The sequence below is a fragment of the Delphinus delphis genome, chromosome 4 (assembly GCF_949987515.2).
Source record: "Delphinus delphis chromosome 4, mDelDel1.2, whole genome shotgun sequence".
NCBI classification, from domain to species: domain Eukaryota; kingdom Metazoa; phylum Chordata; class Mammalia; order Artiodactyla; family Delphinidae; genus Delphinus; species Delphinus delphis.
Genome location: NC_082686.1, coordinates 70967986 through 70980310, shown reverse-complemented (window position 1 = coordinate 70980310; position 12325 = coordinate 70967986). Strand labels below are relative to the sequence as shown.

The window sequence follows — 12325 nt, the reverse complement described above, 5'->3', positions numbered from 1 at the left end:
CCCACACTTTTCATTTAACAACCCTTTTTTCTGGTAAGGGTGACTGTTTGATCCAGTATTACGCATGTGTTTTCAGGGGCTGTTTCATATATGACACATTTAATTTGCTTGGTAGGATCATTTCACATCTCTCTTTCACTAGCCCTCCAATGAACTGTATTAAAAATTGTCTGGAACAGAGTCTCTGAAATCTAAAGGAGTCTCTCCACTATAGAGTTTCTTGAGTTAAAATAATTTCCAAAGGGTGGACAATCTGAGAACCTCCTGCTCACAATTGAAAATAATTAAGCATAATAAATTCCGGGGTTTTGTTTGTTTGTTTGTTTGTTTTGCCGCACCATGTGGCAGCATGCGGGATCTTAGTTCCCCCACCAGGGATCAAACCTGAACCCCCTGCAGTGGAAGCATGGAATCGTAACCACTGGACCACCAGGGAAGCCCCTAAATTCAGTTTTCATTTTTAAAAATTGGGTTGCTCATCGTCGTTGTTATTCCACTGACTCTGTTAGGAACTGTATAGATAGGCCTCCTATCAAAAAGCGTATTGAACTCTTTTAGCTTGAAAAGCTTATATCCAGTATTTGCTTAAAATCAACCTAATGGGACCAGAAAGTTAGACTGGGAAAGCAGAAGCATGTAAACTATCATGATTTCACTGTAGGTTCAAATTGAGCCTGTCCAGATGTGCTGTGAATAAAGTGGTTGAGAGCCCAGACTGGGAATTATTTTTACTTTGGAGTGAAATATCTAATGCTGCTATGAAAAATGATCTGGAATGTTCTTTCTGATGACTTATATAAATGTATACTGTTAAAGAAATTTATATAAAGGTGGAAGTCTTTTGATCTTTGTTTCTGCCAAAGAAAAAGTGTAGCTGCCAACAAAAGTTACCGTCTTTTGAGAAGCACTATTAAATGCCAAACAAATTGAAAATAGATTTCTAGGCATAATATGCCCTAAAAATGGCAACTGTATGTTTACATGTTATACAGAATATTGTTATTAAAATGGCAACTGTATGTATACATGTTACACAGAAATTGAGTGGGACACACAGAATTGTTGTTTTCCTTAGATGATGTCTCATGCTGAAGGACAACAAAGAGACTTAATTAGAGGAATTGAATGCCTTCCTGCTTCTGGCCATCTTAGTTCCTTGGACCAGGATCTCTTAATGCTCAAGGCTACTTCCATGGCAACTATGAACTGCTTAAACGACTGCTTTCATATTCTCCAGTTGCAGCATGCATCACATCAGAAGGGCTCATTGCCTTCAGGTAAGTTATTGCTTAAAGGTAGGACTTAACATTGCAGGTCAAAACATGGAAAGGACCAACTGTATCCTTTGTAATTCTACTCCAGAAAATCTTAATCAAAACGAAACGAATAGAAAACCAGCAAGCCTCTTGGGTTTTTAATTATCACTAATGTTATACAAAGTCTTTTTAACTGTGTCCTTTTTCAAATCTAAAACCATTTTAGGTCTCATATAATTACATATCCCTTTAGAAACCTCAAACTCAACATGTCAAAAACTGAACTCAAAACTCACGTCTTCTATATTTCTGTTAAAGTTGGTGGCATCACTCTCTCTTGACAATCAAAGTAGAAACGTTGGAATGATTCCTTGAGTTTTGCTTTAGTCCACTATTCATTATTTCCATATTGAGATATATATATATTAAAGTCTAGAACTTCCCTGGTGGCACAGTGGTTAAGAATCCACCTGCCAATGCAGGGGACATGGATTCAAGCCCTGGTCCGGGAAGATCCCACATGCCGCGGAGCAGCTAAGCCCGTGTGCCACAACTACTGAGCCTGTGCTCTAGAGCCTGTGAGACACAACTACTGAAGCCCGCACGCCTAGAGCCCATGCTCTGCAACAAGAGAAACCACCGCAGTGAAAAGCCTGCGCACAGCAACGAAGACCCAACGCAGCCAAAAATAAATAAATAATTTTTAAAAATAAAGTCTGTCAGTCACCTTTCAGTTTGAAAAATAAGATGTACATCTAGTATTTGAGAGCACCTATTTGTTGAAATTAATTTACTGGGGAAAAGAAGGTTATTGCATGGGATAACAAAAAATGAGTTTTTCTATTAAGTGAGATGAATAAGCTCATCATTTAAAAAATTGAGATATAATTGACATATAACATTGTGTAAGTTTAAAATGTTGATTTAATACATTTATATATTTGTGTACCACCAAAGTGTTAGCTAATGCCTCAGTCACATCGCATAATTGTTATTTATTTCTTCCTTTTTTTCCTTGGCCATGTCGTGAAGCTTGCGGGACCTTAGTTTCCCAGGGCTGGGCAGTAAAAGTGCCAAGTTCTAACCACTGGACCACCAGGGAATTTCCTGTCATTTTTGTAGTGAGAACATTTAGGATCTAGTCTCTTAGCAGCTTTGAAATATTTAATATAGTATTGTTGACTACATTCTCTGTGCTGTGCATTAGATCTCCAGGACTTATTCATCTTCTAGTTGCAGGTTTGTACCCTTTTAACAACATCTCCCCAACTCCCCCACTCCCATCACATTGTATTAATAGTAGTAACTTAGTATTTCCCAATACTCATTGTTTTCTTATCCAAGGAACTCCCCTTGCTTGTGGAAGAAAGATATTTGAGGAAGATGTTGAGACTTTGTGCAGGAAAAAGTTTACCAAGTCAGATCTTGATATGGATAGGGTATGAATCCCATCCTCACGTGTGCCTAAATTCAATATTTCAAGCTAACAATAACAAGCTAATGGCAATTGTAGATATAGGTCAGGGCAGTATTACAGAGGCCAATAAGTTATGTATGTTCCACTTAAGGAACTCATGGTCCACTTGGGGAAGAAACATGTAAATAGTTAACTATAATATGTAAAGTGCCACTTACAATGGGAACAAAGTACTGTGGGAGAACATGTGAATGGACTAACACTTCTGGTAGAAAAAAAGTCTGGGAAAGGCACAGAAAAGCTAAGAAAACCAATTAGTTCAGGAGTGGGAGGTAGGGGAGAGGGCATTCCAAAGAGATAGAAAAGCCTAAATTGTGCATTGTGAGCATGGACTGTTGTCTTAGAGGAATTATAAGTAGTCCAATATAAATTTTCTCCTGTTATAAAGCACTCATTATAAAAAATTTAGAAACTACCATGCAATTGAAAGAAAAATCATATGTTATCTTACCAAGCAGAAGTTGCCCCCGTGAATATATTAGTACATTCCCCACCAGGCTTTTCTTTCTTTCTTTTTAATTTTTGTTTTACCTCATAGTTGTTTGAAGATAGGTGTTTGTAACATAGATAACCAACAAGGATATATTGTATAGCACAGGGAATTATAGCCATTATCTTATAATGACTCTTAATGGAGTATAAGCTATAAAAATACTGAATCACTATGCTGTACACCTGAAACTAATATAATATTGTAAATCAACTATACTTCAGTTAAAAAAATAAATAAATACTTGATTAATTAAATACTGTGTAATTTTTAAAATTCTTAGAATTTCATTTGTGTAGTTTAAATTAATAGTCTTATTTTTTAAATGATTGCTTTGTGATTAATGAAGCATGCCCAATATAAATTTGTATTTTTTTAATTAAAAATGCAAAACACACTGTAAACTTTATAGAAGTGTTTGAAATAAAAGGTATTCTCCCATATCACTATTTTTTGGAGCACAGATTTATGGGTATTTGAGAGAATTAACTAATACTGGTATTTCTCACCATAAATTGTCATATTTTCCAAATTAAGTAGGTAGAAATTTATTCTTGTCAGTTGAGAATGAAGATAAAACTGTGAAGAAAAAAAACTGAATTACCTTCCCACTCAAATTTTGAAATGATCCAAGCAATGAAATCTGAATAAAAATTAGTGTTTAGTCCCATGAGGTCTTAATGTATATTATACAAAAGCACAGCAGTGATTATTGATGTAGAAGGGTCCTGAGACCAAATGATTGGTTTGATTAAGAGTTTTGTTATGGTTTATCAGTTGAGTGATCTCTTAAAACAGATCTCTTAAGTCTGGTGTTTGTGTGCATTTTATTTCGAGAAGTAAGGAAATCTAGATATTGATATTAAAAATAAACATTTCAAGGTAGGAACAAAGTGGTTTCATTTCTTTGGAATTTTGAAAGAGACCCCATGAGGGCATTCCCCTAATTATGAATCCCCCCGCCAGTGCCAAGTGAAACTGAACTGAGTGGCAAGGCAAGATGCTCTGGTAGCCTGATAGGTACTTTGTAATTAATTCCTCTACTCAAGTCTGGGATTTTGTTATAGACTAAGTAAATTCCATACTCCTTTTAATTTCTGCTGTGGTAGTCTGAGCATCCTTTAACGTAGCACTATATAACCAAGTTTCCTGTGAAACCTAGATCAGCCTCTGAAATCAAATGGAACATTTTCCATTATTGATTAGGCATAGAATCCACTTTGTTAAACTAGTTGAGGGTAATAAGAGACATTGAGTCATTAATTGAGAAGATGACAGGTCTCTAAATGTGACCACTATCTTTCACTAGGTCAGCTATTATTTATTCAGTAGGAGAGCCTTTCAGTTTAAAAGTATATGGAGCTTTTTTATATGATTGGAAAAAACATAATGGGCATGTATTTGCAATTCTTAAATTAGATCAAGATCTTGATTAGTTAGAAAATTGCTACTGAGAGTAAGGTTCAACCCCAAATTGAAGCAGATTTTATTGTTTCACAGTCCCAGGTTCCTCCTGTAATTGTGACTTCCTTTAGCCTAACTGCGTAGTCATACTAGAGGGACAGGGTTCATGCAGAAAGGCCAGCAAATCAACTGTTAGGGTAGGAATACACTTTATGATTCATAGATTTGCATAAGAAGTGAGTTTAGTCCTATTCAGGGTTGATTCATTTAAATGGTATCTGATTTCAAGTTGCAGGTTGCTGTGTTGTGAAATACCCAATCGTGATGCTCATGCTAATGAGCTACAAGTCACTGTCTTGCAGAGTCTCTTAACAGGTTGAATTGCTTTTAGTCTTGTAGGCTCAAAAGAAAATTGTTTAATAAAATCCACATTTGCTGAACTTTCCAGATTATGAGCAAGTTTCAGCGAAAGTTTTCTCTTACTTCATCAGGAACGACAATCGAGTGGTTAGAACCAAAGATACCTTTATCAAACCACTATAAAAATGGAGCTGACCAGCCCTTTGCAACTGAGCAGAGTAAACCAGTGGCAGTCCCAGAAGAGCAGTGTGTTGCAGAATCTGGACTATTAGCAAGGGTAAGGTAATATGAACATAGAGTTTTGGAGTAAAAATTAGAAATCACTGAAAAGCATCTTTTCATTGTCAGGACATGTAAATCAACATAATGAGAGCATACTCTAGACGTTGTTCTACTTTAAACTGCACTGGCTTTGGAAGGGGTCTATTGTGTAAAACTTGTACATAGTTTTCCAGGTTAAATTATGTGGCCTTTTTAGTTTTAGTTTACTTTTGCTTCATATAAATGTATTTAAAAAATGAAATTTGCATGTTTTTCTTTTTCTGGAAAATCGCTTTTCTAATAGAAAATTATTCGCATGATATTTATCTCTTACATTTCTTAATTTAACATTATTTACTAGGTGTTTACTATTAAGTTCATAAGTTTAAAAGTTTAACATTAAGGTTTTGTTGATAGTAAGCACTTTACCAAACCAATTTTTAAAAGTGTTAGTCTACTTAAAATAGCACACAGTCTTAGGGTTTAATATTTTTATAAAGTAATATTAAGTCCACATTTCTCAGAAGCTAAACAGTGTTTTCTTCTATTCATAGTTCCACCACTGTAACAAATCATACTGGTTTTTTGCCTTTTGAGTTTACATCTGTTATATTTATGGTTATCATAATTACATAGATAGTTTTGTTTTAAGCTCTTTTTACTTGCTACTTCTCATAGGTATTCTTATATGTTATTCTGGCCTATATAATAAAAGTTTTTAGGTTGAAGTAGGCTATTGAATGTCTAGGTTGTTTGTTATTTTTTGTTCTTATAAATAATGCTCTATCATTTTGTCTACTGCTTTATTTTTTTTTCTCCCCTTTATTTGGATTATTTCTTTAGGTTATATTCCCAACTAGAATTACTGAGTCAAGAGTAATGCACGGTTTATGGTTATTTTTATAACAGCAAATTACTTCTTAAGAGAAACATATGACACAGGGACTTCCAAAGCTGGCAAAGGTCTTGACTCAGTGAGGCAGGCAGTAGCAGTAGGGTGGGTGGGGGAGAAGAAAGAAAAAAAATCCTTTTTTTCCTATAGCTTTTTGACTAATTCATCTGTGGAGTCAAGAAGTTAGTAAGTATTCATTAAGTTAGCTAATATGTGACAAGTCCAACATTAAGAATTAGAAGAGACACAAAAATAGAAGACAGTTCTTTCACTGAAGAGACTTAAAATCTATTTAGAGTCACAACACATATATACTGAAACAATGAGATGATAACATAAAGCAGTATTTTTTATTTTTTTTCATCTTAATAGATATCACTTAGATTCTTGGGATGTGGGCATTCAGGGAAAGAAGAGAGGTATATGAGTAGAGTGGATGAGGAATGCTTTGGAGAGAAAGTGGAATTGAAACTGGGCTTTGAAAGGAGACAAGGTTTGAAGAGAAGAATAGTAGTAAGGGAATCTCAAGATGGGGGAGTAACACAAGCAGGGATACTAAGGCGTGTGTACTTATTGCAGAAAAGGCTTGCCTGATGATTTTGAACCCAGGTCCTGTCATTTACTAACATGTGGGCCAATTGATTAACCATGCTTAGCTTCCTCATCTGTAAAGCAGGGGTAGTAATACCTTATAAGATTGTTATTTAGATAAAATAAATTCAGCAGAGTACTGGGTTTATGGAAAATGACCCCAGGGTTGTTGGATTTTACAAATCCAAATGACCATTCATGTTGCATGCTATGTGGAATGATAATCCCCTGAGCACTGCTCCATAGAATACAGTGTAAACTGTGCCCCCAAGGAACATAAAACCCATGCAGAAGAATTTAGTCTTAATGTGATACATGATGAGATCATGAGCATGGAGAGGGATGCGATATGTTTAAAAAGATTGTTATAGATATGACTTGGAATTAAAGTGTGGATAGAAAGCTATGGAAGTAGAAATGAAGACAAATGAATAGGTAATGTGCATTTCAAACGAAAAATCAATTGAGCTTGTGATTGACTGGATATAGGGTTGGATCAAAGATGACTCCAAGTTTTTGAGACTAAATGATTAAAATTGTGGTGCCATTCGCAAAGCTAGCAAAATTAGGAAGAAAGAGCTTTTTGCAAGAAAAGGTTTAGTATGGTTTATGAACATGTTGAATTTTATTTGAGAAGAGGACATATGATTGTTAATGTATATGAAAAGCAACTGGAAATGATGTAACCAAAGCTTTGGAGAGAGATCAGGACTAGAGATGTAATTTACAAGTGAAAAGTTATAAACTATAGGTCATACACTCCAACATTTTCATACTTCTAAATGAGAGTACAAAGCATGTTGGAGGTCAGGATAGAGGCATATGTTAGAGATGGGGCACAGAGGTGGGGAGGAGAAGATCGTTGAATTTCCAAATCTTTTGAAATGTTGAGTAGACCAAGTATATGACCTAGTGCAAATAGAAAAAAATAAGTGCATAGATTTTTTTATTTTTTAAATTACAAAAGACATTAGACTCCACTCAAGCATACCAGAAAAGACCTGAATTTTTCAAAAATTTCACATATGCCTTCTTTGGAATATGAGTGTCAATGCAAGCTCAAAACGTACATTACAGTAGTGGAAATTTTGCTGTCAAGTGATAGAGGAGGTAAACCTCAGTGAGGCTAGAATGAAGCTCACAGTTCCTTAGTGTCCAAGTCAGAAATCAGGAAGACAAAAAAATGGGATTAGTATGAGTTTTGCAGAATATTGGGGTTTCCCTCTGCCATGCAATCTCCAAATAGTATGAATTCCTAGAAATTCAACAGGCCTTGCCACTGTATTTGCTAACCATTCTGGGTTTTTAGGGATTTTATATGTTTGAGCATGTTTATTTGAATTTTTGTAATGCTTTTTTTTTAACCTTAAGCTTTCCTTATTTTATTTTATATTTTATTTATTTTTGGCTGCATTGGGTCTTCATTGCTGCACATGGGCTTTCTATAGTCGTGGTGAGCGGGGGCTACTCTTTGTTGTGGTGCGCAGGCTTCTCATTGCGGTGTCTTCTTTTGTTGCGGAGCACAGGCTCTAGGAGCGGGCTTCCGTAGTTGTGGCACGTGGGCTCAGTAGTTGTGGCTCACGGGCTCTAGAGCGCAGGCTCAGTAGTTGTGGCACACGGGCTTAGTTGCTTTGCGGCATGTGGGATCTTCCCAGATCAGGGCTCGAACCTGTGTCCCCTGCATTGGCAGGCAGATTCTTAACCACTGCGTCACCAGGGAAGCCCTACCTTATTAAGCTTTTCTTTAAGAAAGGCATGACAATCTCTAAGAAGGGCCATTTCAAAAAGAAAAGAGAGCTTCCAAATTCTTCCGTTCACATCATGCTTTAGAATCAGTATTTAATCGTGAATAGAATTCCTTTTTTTTCTATTTTAGTAAGTGGTTTGACTATTTTTATAAAAACAACAAAAACTATTCTTTCAGTTTTTCTGCCAGATTTTTTTTTTTTAAGAAGATGTTGGGGGTAGGAGTTTATTAATTAATTAATTAATTTCTGCTGTGTTGGGTCTTCGTTTCTGTGTAAGGGCTTTCTCTAGTTGTAGCATGCGGGGGCCACTCTTCATCGTGGGGCACGGGCCTGTCACTATCGCGGCCTCTCTTGTTGCGGAGCACAGGCTCCAGACGCGCAGGCTCAGTAGTTGTGGCTCATGGGCCTAGTTGCTCCGCGGCATGTGAGATCCTCCCAGACCAGGGCTTGAACCCATGTCCCCTGCATTAGCAGGCAGATTCTCAACCACTGCGCCACCAGGGAAGCCCTAACCTTAAGCTTTTCTTTAAGAAAGGTATGACAATCTCTAAGGAGGACCATTTCAAAAAGAAAAGAGAGCTTCCAAATTCTTCCATTCACATCATGCTTTAGAATCAGTATTTAATCGTGAATAGAATTCCTTTTTTTTTCTATTTTAGTAAGTGGTTTGACTATTTTTATAAAAACAACAAAAACTGTATTCTTTCAGTTTTTCTACCAGATTTTTTTTTAACATCTTTATTGGAGTATAATTGCTTTACAATGGTGTGTTAGTTTCTGCTTTTTAACAAAGTGAATCAGCTATACATATACATACATCCCCATACCAGATTATATTTTATCTCATTAGTTTAATATTATTTTCATTAGAGGAAACCACAAAGTAAACTTTGTGTATAACTTTGTGTATAATAATATTTAAGGCTGTATTTGCATTATTAATCTGTGTCCTAGGTTCTGACCTCAAATGTAATGGTACCTTTCAGAAGGTTGGAGAACATTATTTAATTAAGATCTGTTAGTTTTTTTCCCCTCAACATTTCTCAAATGAAAAATTGTTATATTTGGAATTCATATATATAAAGAGGGATGATCAGGTTTTCCCTTGTTTCATAATGAGTAAACATTCACTGGTATACTTAAACTATATTGTGCATCTGACTTAGGGTAGAAAACAGGAAATAGTTCCTGACAGACTTACTAGCCATTGAAAAGGGGAATTGAAAAACTTGCCTTTGGGATCTTTCTTCAAGGTCATAAAAACAGAAATAATTCTGATATACACAGTTGTTGTGTTTGGTCTCTGAAGAAATGAACTAGACCATTAATTGATTTATCAGAATTTGAGCTAGTAAAGATTTCTTTGTTCGAAGGAGAGAGAAGAAAAAGGAGAAAAACAAAGGCAAAAGAATAACCAGAAACCCATTATTCTTTAACTGTGTCACCAAGTTTTGTACTTTGTTTTTAATATTTTGAGAACATTAAGTTCTTGATTTTATACCTGATTAGGATTGGTTTTCTTTGCCTAGCTATATAGAACAGATGGGCTTCTTGTTTGACAGGATTTGGTTATGGGAAGAGAAAGTTAAAGGCAGAGACATTAGAAGAATCATTTTCTTTTTAAAATCCTCATAACTTAAAATTTAATACAATACCAAAGATAATATACTCATGAAGTCTGTCTTGCACAAAGGTAATGAAAAGAGGTACCACTGAGAGAGATGGGACACCATCCCCACATAAACATGGAAAGTGACATCTTTTTTTTTTTTTTTTTTTTTTTGCGGTACGCGGGCCTCTCACTGCTGTGGCCTCTCCCGCCGCGGAGCACAGGCTCGGACGCGCAGGCTCTGGACGCGCAGGCTCAGCGGCCATGGCTCACGGGCCCAGCCGCTCCGTGGCATGTGGGATCCTCCCGGACTGGGGCACAAACCCGCGTCCCCTGCATCGGCAGGTGGACTCTCAACCACTGCGCCACCAGGGAAGCCCAGAAAGTGACATCTGATAAGATTATAGAATCTTGGGATTTGAAACTTTTATTTGTTGCTTAAATAGAAATAAGAAATTAGGTTTCTCTTAACCAGTTATTTGGAGCGAAGACCCTATTGAGATGAGAGTAAACATTTTTGGTTTATCAAGGAGTTGTTTTATTGATTGAAGAACTATGCAGAGAACATTTTGTGGCATTAAGACTGCATAAACAACTACAAGTTTTCTGTACCTGCACCTAGAATTCTCTTCATCCCCAAAGTTTCTTCCTGACAACTCCAAGGATGCGTGAATATCTAAATATAGATTACAGAAGTTAGACTTGACATGTATAGTCACTTTAAAATTTTACTTTTATAGTGTTAGCTTAGAAATAGGGCAAATATTTAATTCTCAAAACATCTTAAATATAGGTAGTGGTAGGGTCCCCTGGCAGGTAGTCAAAGCCTGCAAAGCCTAAGTTTCAGGTGAGACATTTTCACTCTTTCTGAAAAATCCTGTTTTCACAAAATATTGTGTGTTTTATGTGTGATATTTATGACAAAACCACAATATGTTCAATGTCAGTGATAATGGGTTCATTGAAGGAAATCTGTTCCATGGCCAAGTGATGGAAGTTGTATTTTCAGAAAGATTTTTGTCTGTTCTCAGATTCATTTAGGCCCAATATAAATGTCTTCATCTGATGTTTATACTTTTATTCTTTTTTTAACATCATTATTGGAGTATAATTGCTTTACAATGGTGTGTTAGTTTCTGCTTTATAACAAAGTGAATCAGTTATACATATACATATGTTCCCATATCTCTTCCCTCTTGCGTCTCCCTCCCACCCTCCCTATCCCACCCCTCCAGGTGGTCACAAAGCACCGAGCTGATCTGCCTGTGCTATGCGGCTGCTTCCCACTAGCTATCTGTTTTACATTTGGTAGTGTATATATGTCCATGCAACTCTCTCAATAAGCACTAGTAACAATAGACTTTTGCTTTATTTTGCATCAAGGAACCTGAAGAAATAAATGCAGATGATGAGGTGCAGGATACTTGTGACAACAAGGAGGATGACCTGGGAGCTGTGGAAGAGCAACGCAGTGTTATTCTACATCTCTTATCACAGCTCAAGCTGGGCATGGACTTAACAAGAGTAAGTAATGGGATAAACAGTCTAAGGAGATCATTCGATTAGGACTATACCTATGATTGTTAATGTTGTCAGGGCTTTTTAATCTTTATGAGTTGGTTTCTTAGTTGCTTGATCAGCATTTATTTTCATAAAAAATGTGATAGGTTTTTTGTGCAACATTAAGTCACATGGCAAATAAAGACCTATAGTCTTGTTTCTGTACAAAATAAAAGGGATCCATTGGGATACAGAATTGGAAAATCTAAAGAAAAGGATATAATCCCACAAAACCATTAAAGTCATTGATACTTCTACTTTATTCTTACTTCCCATTTTGGATAGTGTTTTGGGTATTAATCTATAACAGAGATCAGCAAACATTTTCTGTAAAGGACCAGATAGTAGATATTTTTAGCTATGTGGACATAGATCTCTGTTGGAACTATACTTGACTCTTGAACAATGTAGGGGTTAGGGTAGCCAACCCCCCATGTAGTTGAAAATCCGCATATTACTTTTGACTCCCCCAAAACTTAACCACTAATAATCTGTTGTTGACTGGAAGCCTTACCAATAACATAAACACTCAATTAATGCAAATTTTGTTTCTATGTATATGTATTACTAGTATATACTAGATATCAAAAATGAAAAGATAATGTGAAAAAAATTTTTTTACAGATATAATGATTCATGCATTGATAATGAAGAAGCAGCAATATGATTGCTTTATG

At 36.0% G+C, this 12325-nt stretch overlaps 1 protein-coding gene across 1 annotated transcript in view; it reads left to right on the top strand.

Annotated features, from left to right (window-relative positions):
- OSBPL11 (oxysterol binding protein like 11) overlaps positions 1 to 12325 on the top strand; it is a 98730-nt gene that overhangs the window by 43519 nt on the left and 42886 nt on the right. Inside the window, exons 6-8 of the mRNA XM_060010821.1 lie at positions 1076 to 1277; positions 5119 to 5264; positions 11472 to 11612. Of these exons, the coding sequence (XP_059866804.1) occupies positions 1076 to 1277; positions 5119 to 5264; positions 11472 to 11612 (489 nt within the window). The remainder of the gene's footprint in view (positions 1 to 1075; positions 1278 to 5118; positions 5265 to 11471; positions 11613 to 12325) is intronic.